The sequence below is a fragment of the Vigna radiata genome, chromosome 9, assembly GCF_000741045.1.
Source record: "Vigna radiata var. radiata cultivar VC1973A chromosome 9, Vradiata_ver6, whole genome shotgun sequence".
NCBI lineage: Eukaryota > Viridiplantae > Streptophyta > Magnoliopsida > Fabales > Fabaceae > Vigna > Vigna radiata.
In genome coordinates this window covers 10,581,110-10,594,188 of record NC_028359.1, presented here as the reverse complement: position 1 = coordinate 10,594,188, position 13,079 = coordinate 10,581,110, and the positions used below count along the sequence as shown (strand labels likewise).

General features: G+C 33.9%; 2 protein-coding genes across 3 annotated transcripts in view; both read right to left on the bottom strand.

Moving 5' to 3' along the window:
* Positions 1-3,831: 3,831 nt before the first annotated feature.
* LOC111242558 (TMV resistance protein N-like) lies at positions 3,832-6,678 on the bottom strand. 2 transcript variants are annotated; one of them, XM_022786382.1, is made up of 4 exons: positions 5,996-6,678; positions 5,678-5,893; positions 4,833-5,555; positions 3,832-4,314 (listed from the first exon to the last, which is right to left on the bottom strand). In XM_022786382.1, the coding sequence occupies exons 1-4, from the start codon at positions 6,536-6,538 to the stop codon at positions 3,865-3,867; spliced, it is 1,932 nt and encodes a 643-aa protein (XP_022642103.1). In that variant the 5' UTR covers positions 6,539-6,678; the 3' UTR covers positions 3,832-3,864. The 2 variants fall into 2 exon arrangements, with proteins under 2 accessions (XP_022642103.1, XP_022642102.1); XM_022786381.1 differs by having other exon boundaries at positions 5,678-6,678.
* A 4,444-nt stretch (positions 6,679-11,122) lies between these two features.
* LOC111242483 (disease resistance protein ADR2-like) overlaps positions 11,123-13,079 on the bottom strand; it is a 4,158-nt gene continuing 2,201 nt past the window's right edge. Inside the window, exons 4-5 of the mRNA XM_022785907.1 lie at positions 12,652-12,746; positions 11,123-11,572 (exon numbers count right to left, since the gene is read on the bottom strand). Of these exons, the coding sequence (XP_022641628.1) occupies positions 11,123-11,572; positions 12,652-12,746 (545 nt within the window). The remainder of the gene's footprint in view (positions 11,573-12,651; positions 12,747-13,079) is intronic.

Genomic DNA, 13,079 nt, shown 5'->3' with positions numbered 1-13,079 from the left:
AGATCAATTTGAAGCAAATACCTATGTTGGACGCCTTCGGAATCGCGCAAGAGCCTTAATTTTAGAATGCTGTCAAAGCTGTCGCGCCCGGGTGCCCCTAGGAGGGCGTTGAGCGCCCCTTTTTTTGGAGATTTCACGCCCGGGCGCCCCTAGGAGGCGCTGAGCGCCCTTTGATTCGCTGTTTTGTGTTTTTATGGTGCCCGGGCGCCCCAGAAGGGGGCGCTGGGCACGACTTTCCGCTGATGTGTCAAAAATGGGTTATTTAAACATGGGTCTCACGATTTTTGGGGATTCTTCTCCTCCTACACTTCATTCTGAGCGCCCCTTTTTTTGGAGATTTCACGCTCGGGCGCCCTTGGAAGGCGCTGGGCGCCCTTTGATTCGCTGTTTTGTGTTTTTATGGTGCTCGGGCGCCCTAGAAGGGGGCGCTGGGCACGACTTTCCGCTGATGTGTCAAAAATGGGTTATTTAAACATGGGTCTCGCGATTTTTGGGGATTCTTCTCCTCCTACACTTCATTCTTCACCTAGAAAGATTGGGAGAGGCCCTTAGAGGCTATTTGGGGTGTTGGGAAGCTTTCCCACTCCTCCTTGGGTCTTCAAGCTTCATCAATGGTTATTTTGCCCCTTTTGGATTGAGGAAGAAGATGAGTCACAAATTGAAGATGGAGATGCGAAGGGGAGGCGCAAATGGAGCATGGAGCAGCTGCCAAGAACCTTGGGAAAGGCGTTGCATCTTCTCTTTGGTTTCAATTTCTTCCTTATCTCTTCAATTTTGTGAACCCTAAGTTCTCCACCATAGAGGATTTTTCCTATTTGTTGAGATTAGTTGTAAAACATGGAATTCTTATGTATTTTGTGATGTTAATGATATATGCTTTTCCATTTCAATGTTAGTATTTGATTTCTATGCTTAATGCTTGTTGTGGCTTGATCACCCATGGCTTGAATTCTAGTTCTTGATGTATTGGAAAATATGACTTGAACTTAGAACTGAAATTGAACACCAAATGATGGAATTGAGTTGTTTGTAAATGCATGAGAATGAAATGGATGAACTCTAGTCTTGACAAATTGTAAATACACTATGTTAAATTCCTTGTACACCAACTGTTTGATAAAATACCAAAAAGAGTTTCTTGTGTTGTTTTTGTGCACTTTGATGTCTAATTGAGTTATAAAAGGAAGAATTATCATGTGTTGCACAAGTCCCTTGGGAGAGAACGATATTTATCACTTGCTACGCTACGACCGGTGCACTTGCGATTGGTTTTGCAGTCTTAACAACCATCCAACTTGAGGGAAAACTATTAGAACTAAATTAATCAGTTAGATTACTCTTTAGGTAAAATTAGGTCTATTAATTAGGATTCCCATTTTTTCAGTTTTCCCCCTTTTTCCCAAGGAACCCTATATATAGGGTTCTTCCTTTTCTCTTACCATTTGTAACGAAACAAAGTTTTATATTTGGATATTACAAAGTCTAAGATTGAGTTTTCCTACCTGTTGCTTCCAGCTTTCTCCATGTTCTGGGTCTTAGTTTTTCGCTTCTCCATGGTCGCTTATCTCTTTTGCGAGACTAGAAGCTTCTCGAGAATTCTCTTTTGGAAGAGCACTTATTTTTATAAATTACAAGCATGGTCTTTAAGAAACTAAACAATTTGGATATTTATTAAGAAAAAACATTTTAAACACGAAAATGAAGTCTCATGTGTGTTTGACGAAATACATTATATCTATATTAACACTCATGGAAGGCAATTATTAACATCTATTATGATATTCTTCTTCCTCATTATTTTCCAGATTTTATTCTAAGACTTGGACGCAACAACTTCAAGGAAAGTTTATGCTTATGATGACCAAAATGTAATAGGAGAGGGAACTCGATAAATTGATTTTTTTATGTAAAACTTTATCTTTCAACATTATTTTGCTAGATCGAGTTAAACTTGAATTCTTTATTTTAGTATCATAATCCGTACTAAAAATTTATTTGAGATGAAGACACAGTTTTTAAAACTAAAAATTAAACCATGTCTACTAGTTTAGAGTACATAATTAAGTAACAAAGTATGTAACAAACATATATTTATTAGTTCTATAAATCCAATTACAAAATTTAAGCTAATACGATATATGGATTCTTTTACTAATTTTAACAATCTGTTTTGACCTAAAAATCATAAGAAATGTTAAAAAAAATTCCAAATCCAGTAAATCACATGTCTATTTTGAAATTACAACATATAAAATCCAATACAACTGGATAACTAGAAGTAATTTTTAACTAAAAGAATTATGATGAAAATAGTTAAGAAATGTCATAATAGTTAAAATTATAAAATTAAAACAATTATGCATATGAAACCTACTACTACTTTTAAAAGGATTAAAAATTGTAAATAAAAAAGACATACTGAAAATATTCAGAAATATTTTATCTCACAATATCGAAACGAAATCTAAATTCTCTATTGAAATTTTGATATTGTTTTTTTTCTGTGTTTCAAAACATACAAATTTTGATATATTAATCTTTTTAATATATTTAAAATATTAAAATCGGTATATTTTAAAGAAATAATAAACAAATACCATCAAAATCAGAGAAATGAATTCAAATTCTCGAACAAATGTATCAGAAATCCTATGTCAATGATATATATGTATATTCTCTCTCTATATATCTCTATATATATTCGCATAAGTATCATAATAATGCATATAGGTGCGACGACAGATGTTTTGTTAAATGAGAGGCTATTTTTTATAGTAGAGTTTATACGCGTAGTTGAGTTGGGTTCATTTATTCCACAATAAAAACATACTTTCATTTCTTCATAATTGTTAACACATCAAGCGTTTTTTATTTGATTTTAACAGTCTTGCATTCCAGGGTGCTAAACCGATAAACTTAAGAAAATGATAAAATCAATTAATTAATCACGTAATTTAGTGATAAAAATTGTTTTATTTTTCAATGGTGTTGGAATGACCAGAGTTTGTGCTGATTTCTTTTTTAAAATAATTAAAGATAAATTGTTATCAGTAATTTTTTTACTTACTTTGCATTCTTTTGTATCGTGTAAGTTGTAAGTTTGAGTTTGTATTATGTTACTTAAAATATATATACTTTTTATAAATGTATTTTTAGTCTAAATAATATTATTCAGTTTCTCTTTTCTTCCTATTCTCGTGAAAAAAAAAAACATAGAATCTTGCAATGCCACATCTTTATGCATCAACTATAAAATTCGGATAAAATAAAAATAACTTTTATTTTTATTTTAATATTTTCTAAAAGTAAGTATTTATTTATTTTGTAATATTAGGTGATAAAAGTATTTATGGTATAATACTGGGTGATAAAATTAATTCCTCTATTCTCACTTCAAGAAGGACATTTTCAGTATTTTATTAATGTTTTTAAAATAAGGTAATGATAGTTACTTTTATAAAAAGTGGAAAAAGTTAAGTTCTTCTATGAACGAAAGATATAATTTTTAACAGAGAATTTTTAATCGCGTAATTCTATATTATTAAAAGTTATTAAAGAGAAGTAAGAGAAAAAAAATATGGATTAAAAAACTTTACAATAGTTCTAGATAAGTTTTTGCTTTTATATTTATGAATATGAAAATTTATAAGAATCATAGAATTTAACATCCTGTATAATTTTAGAAATTGAAAAATAAAATAGCTTACAAAACAAACATGAATTTCTTAACTGTAAGCTATACTCAATGGAAAAACAAGGAAAGGATGGGAAAATATAAATAGCAATCACGAACAGTAGGATTATTTCCATTACCAAAGTGATCATGCTGTTCTCAAAGAACATAAATAAATGACTTATCAGAAGTCACATTACAACTTTCTTTACGAATCTAATGAGAGAATGTTTTTTTGGCTCAGACGCTTTTTCCATGTTCTCTGCTTCACCCCATATCAGATACACTGTTGTGTTCTTTACCACCAATCCATTACCGAAATTCACAAAAATTTCCACATTGTCTCCAGATTCTAAATTTGACATTATGTCATGCCAATCTTCATCTCTAAAAGAAATTACTGTGCCATGGTGGTGTATCTGGAATGTACACTTTGTGTAATTAACAATTATGACAGTAGTAAATTCAGGTTCAATGATTTTAGGATTTGATAAATAAACAACACACAAAGCCATTCCTTTCATGTCACGATCTTCAGGCACAGTGAAAGAAACAGAGTGTCCCTCACCCATATGGGCCATACAATAAGGATCATTCACAGTTGGGAGACAAACATCTCCAGACTCACTACTTCCCAATAGCTGCACCATAACATAAAAGGTTTGGTCATTTATTTAATTTTTTTTATTCAAAATGTCTTCTATAATAATTATTTTAACGTTAATAATTACAAAGTAGGCACTTATAATCAAACAAACAACAATGCAGTACATAATCAAAACATACCAATGGTAATTCATCTAAACAAATCTGATTAATAGTTTTGTTCTGTATGTATCATCATTACTTCGTTAGTGATTTACAAAGCATTTATGTTTTTGTCTCTATTAGAATATCTCTTCGACGATTGGAAATATAACAATCGTGAAGCCAGTACAATAAGGTAAGAAAGTATTGAAATAAAAGCAAAATCACTTGATTAGTTGATTACCAAAATAAGAAACCTTTAGATGAGGTTCTATGGCAATAGAAATTAAGTGTGCTAAAATTGAATATTGTAGTTTCAGTCAGATATTTCATTAGGAGTATTTTATGTTCTCTTGATTAATAGCTATAATGATAGTGAAGGTAAGAAAGAGATACGAAGATAGAGAAGAACCTCATATATGTTATCACTGATAGCATTTAAGAATTGATGGTATGCTCCAACACCAATCAGAGAACACCTCAAGTGCTGCTTTGAAATTCCTAATTCTGTAATATTCGCAAAATATTCAACCAAAATATTTGTCACTTGCTTAGATAGTTGAAATTCGGTTTCACATGCTACCAAAACACTTCGAATATGTGCAAGGGTGCAAAGCAATGGTGCAATATCAATCGTATTATCCTCGATATCCATGCAAAACGAATGAATATAAGAAATGGAATTCATTGTTGGGGACATCCAGGACCGAATGATAGAAGGAAAAAGATTATAAGATAATCCCTCAAATCCTAGTAGGGACATATATCCAATGCCTTTTGAGCTTACAATTGAAAAAGGCACATGTTTGACAGGTGTATCAGCAATTAGAGTTATCAAGGATTCCAACTTTGCTATATCTTTATCCATTATGTGAATCTTGGAACAACCAGAGAGAATGAAGGTTCTTAAAGATTTCAACTCATATATCTCTGTTGGAAGATTGTTTAGACTTGTACAGAATTTCAAATTTAGTAGGATAAGACTGTTGAGTGATCCAATAGATTGGTGTAGTTTGCGCAATCTAGAACAATATTTCAAAATGAGGTGTTCAAGACTTGGTAATCCGGTAAAGTCAGGGGTTGTAGTTAAATCCGTGGAGTGACTGAGGTTAAGGACTTTTAGCGATCTCAAAACCTGCTCCAAAATAGTTTTTCATTTTAGAAATATTAGAGTAGAAATAAAAAATGAAATAATAGCAAGTTACCAATTTATTTTAATTAAGTTGTGTTTTAAAGAGAAGTGGCTGGTAATAAAACCTGGGGTGTTTTCCAGAGAAATTGAAGAAGACTTCGTTTCAAATCAATCACTGTTGCATCATCCCAATAGAAGTTGTTAGGCAGACATTCTGAAGAAAGCCCATACGAACTGATCCATCTTAGTTTCTTAAAAAGGTACTGAGAATTTAAAGTCGGCTGCACACTTTCGATGGCAGCGAGCAGTTTCGCAGGCAACCACTGCAGGGCTTCTGTCTCCTGTGATGAAAAAAGCAAATAAAAAAAAAAAAGTTGTACTGCACAGCTGAAAGAAAACGCTTTTAAAAGAAGTTTCAAACCACATGTAAAGAATGTTCTTACATATTTTGACGGTGGCCTGTTCTTCTCAAAATCTCCTACTACTTTTTCATGAATAATTTGTCCTCCGATATTTTGTAGCAAAGGATGCACTCGAAATTTTTTGTTGTTGTCAATTTTGATGAGGTTACGCTGGATGAGAACTCTTATTGCAATATCAGCATCTACTCCACAGCCCTTTAGGATCTTCCTAACATAGGCTCTGCTCTTACCGACAAACAAACAACATACATCAACGAATATATATTTTTCCATTTCATTGAGTGAACCTTCGATGCTTACTTTTATTATCTCTGAAACACGATGCCTGCCATCTATCGCAAACAGTACACGATGCCATTCTTCTTCCGTCCTTTCAAATAAACTACTTCCAATGATTTCAAGAACTAGTGGTAGTCCTCCACAATAACTAACTACTCTTCTTGCAAGGTCTTCGTATTCTTCCTTTGGTTTTGGTTCTCTAAATGCGTGCCAACTAAAAAGCTCAAGGGACTCCTCTGCGTTCATTCGCTCTATCCGAAACATAGAATATGTCGGCTGGCCCATCAGTAGGTTTTCATCGCTTGTTGTAATTATTATTACAGTTCCTTTGCTGAACCTATAATGATTATATGTCCATACTTCTAAAAGTTCATAGCTGTGAAGCACATTATCAAGTACAATGAGTAGCCTTTTTCCATAAAGTCGTTCCCGAATCATTTTATTTCCCACATCAACGCTAGGAATCTCCACCTTTTGTTTTAGGACATCTAAAAGAAGTTGTTCTAGTAAACGAATATACCCTCTTGTTCCGGTAACTTGTGAAATATTTTCAATGAAACTTTTCTCCTTGAACGTCCAATGAATTTGATTGTAGATCGCTTTGGCAAGAGTTGTTTTACCAGATCCTTCCTCTCCACATATCTCGATCATACAAAATTCCGTGGATTTATTTTTGATAGTTCGAAACAGATCTTCCAAGTGGGATTGTAATCCAACTGGAAATTTAGTAACAGACAAGGCTGGCAAATTAACAACGCTCTTAACAATTTTCTCCACTAATTCAGCATCACTCCTTGAAGTTCAAGAGCAATGATAAAAGAAGTCATGTATTAACAAAATGAAACCGGAGGCTTAAAAGATTGTTGATTGAGTGAGTGATGTACCTGTGATTGCTTTCATCCCATCCGAAGAGATTTGCAGCTTTGGTGATTGCTTGGCTCCACCTAGACATGCCATGCTTCAGTTCTTGACCTGAAAATGTTTGTTGTGCAGTTGCCTTCAAGGCTTTTCCAAAGTTACCCTTCTGAAGACGTACATCAGATGGCTGGATTTCATAATATACGGGCAGAACATGTCGGCAATAAGTTTCGTGCCATTTGATGATTTGTTGAAGCTGATCAAGACACCAAGCAGATTGAGAATAGGTTTGGGTGAAAACAACAATTACTACACGACAGTGGCTGAGAACAGGTTCTTGAATGTGAGTTGACTTCACTGCATTGGGGTGATGAAGGAAAGTGGTGAGACCAACAGTAGAGAAGGCATAATTGAGATGAGAAACAAATTTTCTGTTGATGTCTTCTCCAGTGAAGTTGATGAGCACATCATACTTCCGTGGGAGTTTGTAGGATGAGAAGGCGTTATCCATGGAAAGGAATTGATAAGAGGTGATGAATAGTTAGAAAGAGAAACTAATACTGCAAGACAGAGAAGGAGAATTCATAAATTGCTAAATACAATGTTAACACATACATCATCACATTTGAATTTTTATCAAATTTTTGTTGGACTTTTGCACTACCTCATACCGTTGCCCTTGTCACCTATATTCAAAACTCATCATTCATTTAATATTGGTTGAGATGACATTACAAAGTTAGCTATTTAAGCGAAAACGATGCAAATGAATAAATTTTACAAATTAAAAAACCATTTTAAATGTAAAAGAACTTAAGATGACTTTGAATAAAATTAACAAAAATAAGAACCAAAATATATGTATTAAGTTAATTATATAAGTTTTTTTATAAATCAACTTATGCATAAGATAATTGTAGTTTATAAAACAAAATATTTTTTTTAGTTTTCTGTCGTAAGAAATATTGAGGAAGAAAATCAACTCAATATCATAAACTAAAGTTAATCTTGATTTTCTTTCTTAGAAGTGTTGTAGAGAAATTTTCTCCCAATGATCTCTTGGTCAATAAAAAACACATTTTTCCATTATAATATTGCGATATGAACACTGGCTTTTTATGGGTATATCTTATAAATTAGAGACGGCTGGAGCTGATGTTGGTTTTTAAGAAATTTTTCCGGGGGTTGTTTCCTCCACCTCCCCATTTTCTTCCTCCACCTCCCCCAATTTTCTACATTTTTTTTTTATTTACAGAAATAATCTTTCTCTTTAACTTTTTTACCCTTTTTTACCTTTTTCTAGTTTTTTACTTTTAGAAGAGTAACTGAACCTTAACTGTAACACGTGAGCTAAAGCATGATGGGAGTGAGGCACAGGCTGTTAGGAATGAAGGACACGTGGAGCTTGATCAGGGACACGTGGAGCTTGATCAACATAAAGTGGAAAGCAGACGCAACACTAGGATGCATAAGGAAAATTCCCTTATAAAAGGATTCATGCGTTAGTGAGGAGGCGTGTGTGGAATGTGGCAAGTTTCTCTCTGTATTCTCTCTCTTCCAGAAATTTCCTCACTACTCTTTATGCTCTCTGACCTTATCCCTTTTTGCTATGTAGGATGATGCTCTGTTTATGCAGCAACTAGTGTTTTTGGGATTCTATTTGTTATTTTTTTCTTTTACAGAATCCTGGAACTTCTTGTTATAGTGTGGATGACATAGACACTTATTCCTATTAATAAGATTCATTCCCTTCTAAATTTTCCTATCATAGTATTGTTTCATTACTGTTACATTGGTGCTTTCGTTGACTCCAATGACTGAGAACACACGTTTAAAGGATTTACAGACATAGGTTACTTCGTTGGTGAGCTGGATGGAAAAGCAAAATGATAGAGATAAGTTGAATCAAGAACTGATTGACAAAACAGAGCAGCGCATGAATCAAATCCAGATAGCCATTGATCATTTAATCAAGATTCAAACTCAGCACGTTGGTGATACGAGCTCAAAGAATGGATCACAGTTTGCAAATTCAGGGGTGTTCCCTGTAGCGATGCCTGTTTGCGACATATCGCTGGGTTTTCCTCACTTCGATGGTCAAACGCCTGTGTTATAATGGATCTTTAAGGTAGAAAAATTCTTCAATTACCACAATACTCCAGATTTGGAGAGGGTGGAAATAGATGCGATGCATTTTGAGAAGGATGTCATTCCATGGTTTCAGATGTTGCAAAAGGAGAATGTCTTCCAGTCTTGGAATTTATGCTTTGGAATCACAATTTGGTCCTTCCCCGTTTGATAACCCTATGGCTGAGTTGTTCAAATTGACACAAACTGGTACAGTTGCTGATTATTATTTGAAATTCATGAGTTTAGCCAATCGCTCTGATGGGTTAACTTCTGAAGTTCTTTTAAATTGCTTTTTAAGTGGATTGAACAAAGATATTAGACGAGATGTGGTAGCTCAGAGTCCTACCAATTTATTGAGAGCTGTGTCACTGGCTAAATTATTTGAGGAAAAATATGCCCCTGTTGCTATTGCTCGAACTCCACCACAGGGCCATAGATATTCCAACATCACCTTCAATTCTAATCAGAATAATGCTCTCAGAACCCCTCCGAAACCTCCTTACACTTCCCAGCCTCTACCTCCATTATTACCCACCCCTTCAGGACCTAATTTTCGAAATTCCAATGTGAAGAAAATCAGTCCTACGAAAATGCAACTACGACGAGAGAAGGGTCTTTGTTATTTTTGTGATGAGAAATTTTCTTTCAATCATAAGTGTCCCAACAGACAGTATTTATTGTTACAAATGGAAGAGGATGAAAAGGAGTTCGAAGCCGTGAGACCAGAAATGGAATCTCTCAATATTACAACAGGAGCTGTGAACACTGACAGCTACAACAGGAGCTCTCAAAAAAAGTAACTATTCACCTGTCCGGTAGACATATAGGCGTCAGTTACAACGAGACCGACGTCTATATGTCTGACAGGTTGGTGGGGAGCATTAATTTTCGCCATGTAGACGTCGGGGCCCCTTCAATGTGGTGGGCTTCGACTCCTATAAGGCTGAAAACAGTGACTATTCACCTGCTTGACAAACTTATAGGCGTCAGTTAGAAGGGGACTGACGTCTATATGTCTGATAAGTAGGTGAGCAACATTAATTTCTGCCATTTCGACGTCGGTGTCCCAAACGAACCGACGTCTATAAGGCTGATGGAAATGACTTTTTACCTAGCGGTTAGAAATATAGACGTCAGGTTTGAAGGGCCTTCTAAAATTCTATAGACGTAGAAGATGGACCTAACCTACGCCTATATTGCCAACTTATTTACGGAATTGCCACCGGTCATCAATATGCGTCGCAAATGCCCGTAACCGACGTCTACCATGTGACGTTAAAAAACGTTTTTGCACTAATTTATATTTTAAAACATATCAGTAATTTTTTAATATATTACAATTTAATTATTTTAAAAGCACACTAAAGAAACAATACCACAAGTTTAAAAAAATAATTGGACTAAAAAGAATACGTCGTCATATGCATTTATCATAAAATCACACTTGAAATATATAGTTTTATTTTATTTTTTATTTTTATTGTTTTGAGAGTTTGATGTTATTAATCTATATTCTTATTTTTAAAGAAAATTGTTACCTTGTTTAAAGAAAATTACATTATTTTTTATTTTTTTTGTTATTTACCATATCTGAAACACTTCAATGAAAATTTGTATGATTCTACCCGAATTCTTGACTTAATTTTTTTAAGAGTGAATAAATTATTCTTATTCGAATAAAAATTCCATTATTTTGTGTCAACATATGTGTCAAAATGTTGTCTCATATATGTGTCAACAGCTGCCTTTATTTCATAAAGCATATCCTTTTTTTCTTTTAAGAGAAATTAGTGATGATTCTTGATGTGACAATATGATTATTTATTTCTATCACTAAATGATAATGCTGTTCTCAAAAAAACATAAATGACTTATCAGAAGTCACATTACAACTTTCTTTATGAATCTAATGAGAGACTGTTTTTTTGGCTCAGACACTTTTTCCATGTTCTCTGCTTCACCCCATATCAGATACACCGTTGTGTTCTTGACCACCAATCCATTACCAAAGTTCACAAATATCTCCACATTGTCTCCACATTCTAAATTTGACATTATGTCATGCCAATCTTCATCTTTAAAGGAAATTGCTGTGCCATGATTGTGTATATGGAATGTACACTTTGTGTAATTAACAATTACGACAGTAGTAAATTGAGGTTCAATGATCTTAGGAGTTGATAAATAGATAACACACAAAATCATTCCTTTCATATCACCATCTTCAGGCACAACGAAAGAAACAGAGTGTCCCTCACCCATATGGGCCATGCAATAAGGATCATCGACAGCTGGGAGACAAACATCATAAGACTCACTGCTTGACAATACCTACACCATAACATACAAGGCTTGTTCATTTATCTAATTTTTCTATTCAAATTGTCTTCTATAATCATTATTTTAACATTAATAATTACAAAGTGGGCATTTATAATCAACCAAACTATAATGCAGTACATAATCAAAACATACCAATGGAAATTAATCTAAACAAATCTGATTAATACTTTTGTTCTGTATGTATCATCATTAGGTTGTTACCTATTTACAAAGCATTTAAGTTTTTGTCCTTTTAGCATATTTCTACCACGATTGGATATATAATAGTCGTGAAGCCAGTAAAATAGAGTAAACACTAGTGCAGAAATGACTTTTAACGTCATGCGTGTAACTGATTGGTGACATTATTGTAAATAAAATGTCATTATAGAAGTTCGTTCCTCCAGGATCAGGTGTCAAATCCTCCTTTAGACGAGCCCCCCAAATTAGACGTCAAAAAAGGTCCAAAAATATCTCATTTTAAACGTCAATATTAATATTTTTTTACAATATAGACGTTGGACACCCTAAATCAGACGTCAAATCCTCCTTTAGACGTCGGGCCCCATATCATACGTCAAAAAGGTCCTAACACTTTTGCAGACATTAGACGTCGGCCCCTGCTATATTCGACGTTGGATCTAGAGGATTATTGACATCGGTCCCTGCAATTTTCAAACCATTGTTGTGCGTGTTTTTCTCCTCATCCTCACATTGGCACGTGTCTACTTCCTCACCTTCATGGTGGCGAAATTTAAAAAAAAAAAAACATAAATTAACGTTTGTTCAAAGACAACATACGTCAATTTACGTCGATGTCATTTAACAGACGTCAAAAGCCTAAAATAAAAGAAGTTAAAAACTATTTTTGTGGTAGTGAAGGAAGTATTGAAATAAAAGCAAAATCTCTTGATTAGTGGATTACCAAAATAAGAAACCTCTAGATGAGGTTCTATATAAATTAAGCGTGCTAAAGTTGATTATTGTAGTTTCAGTCATATATTTAATTAGGATTATTCTATGTTCTCTAGATTAATAGTGAAAAATGAAACTGAAAGTAATAAAGAGATACAAAGATAGAGAAGAACCTGATATATGTTATCGCTGACAGCATTGAAGAATTGATGGTATGTTCCAACACCAATCAAAGAGCACCTGAAGTGCTGCTTTGAAATTCCTGATTCTGTAATATTCGCAAAATATTCAACCAAAATATTTTTCACTTGCTTAGATAACTGAAATTCGGTGTCACATGCTACCAAAACACTTCGAATATTTGCAAGGGTGCTAAGCAACGGTGCAATATCAATCGTATTATCCTCGATATCCATGCAAAACGAATGAATATAAGAAATGGGATTCATTGTTGGCGACATCCAAGACCGAATGATAGAAGGAAAAAAATTATGAGATAATCTCTGAAATCCTCGTAGGGACATATATCCAATGCCTTTTGAGCTTATAATTGAAAAAGGCACATGTTTCACAACTATATTTTCAGCAATTAGAGTTATCA

What these genes read in the sequence shown, in the direction of transcription:
- LOC111242558 (XM_022786381.1), bottom strand. Translation starts at nt 6,538, where the DNA reads ATGGGCCAGCCGACATATTCTATGTTTCGGATAGAGCGAATGAACGCA. An exon ending in TTCTCTGGAAAACACCCCAG is followed by an intron (nt 5,556 to 5,677) that starts GTTTTATTACCA and finishes ATTTTGGAGCAG; the next exon opens with GTTTTGAGATCGCTAAAAGT. An exon ending in TCAGTGATAACATATATGAG is followed by an intron (nt 4,315 to 4,832) that starts GTTCTTCTCTAT and finishes GTTATGGTGCAG; the next exon opens with CTATTGGGAAGTAGTGAGTC.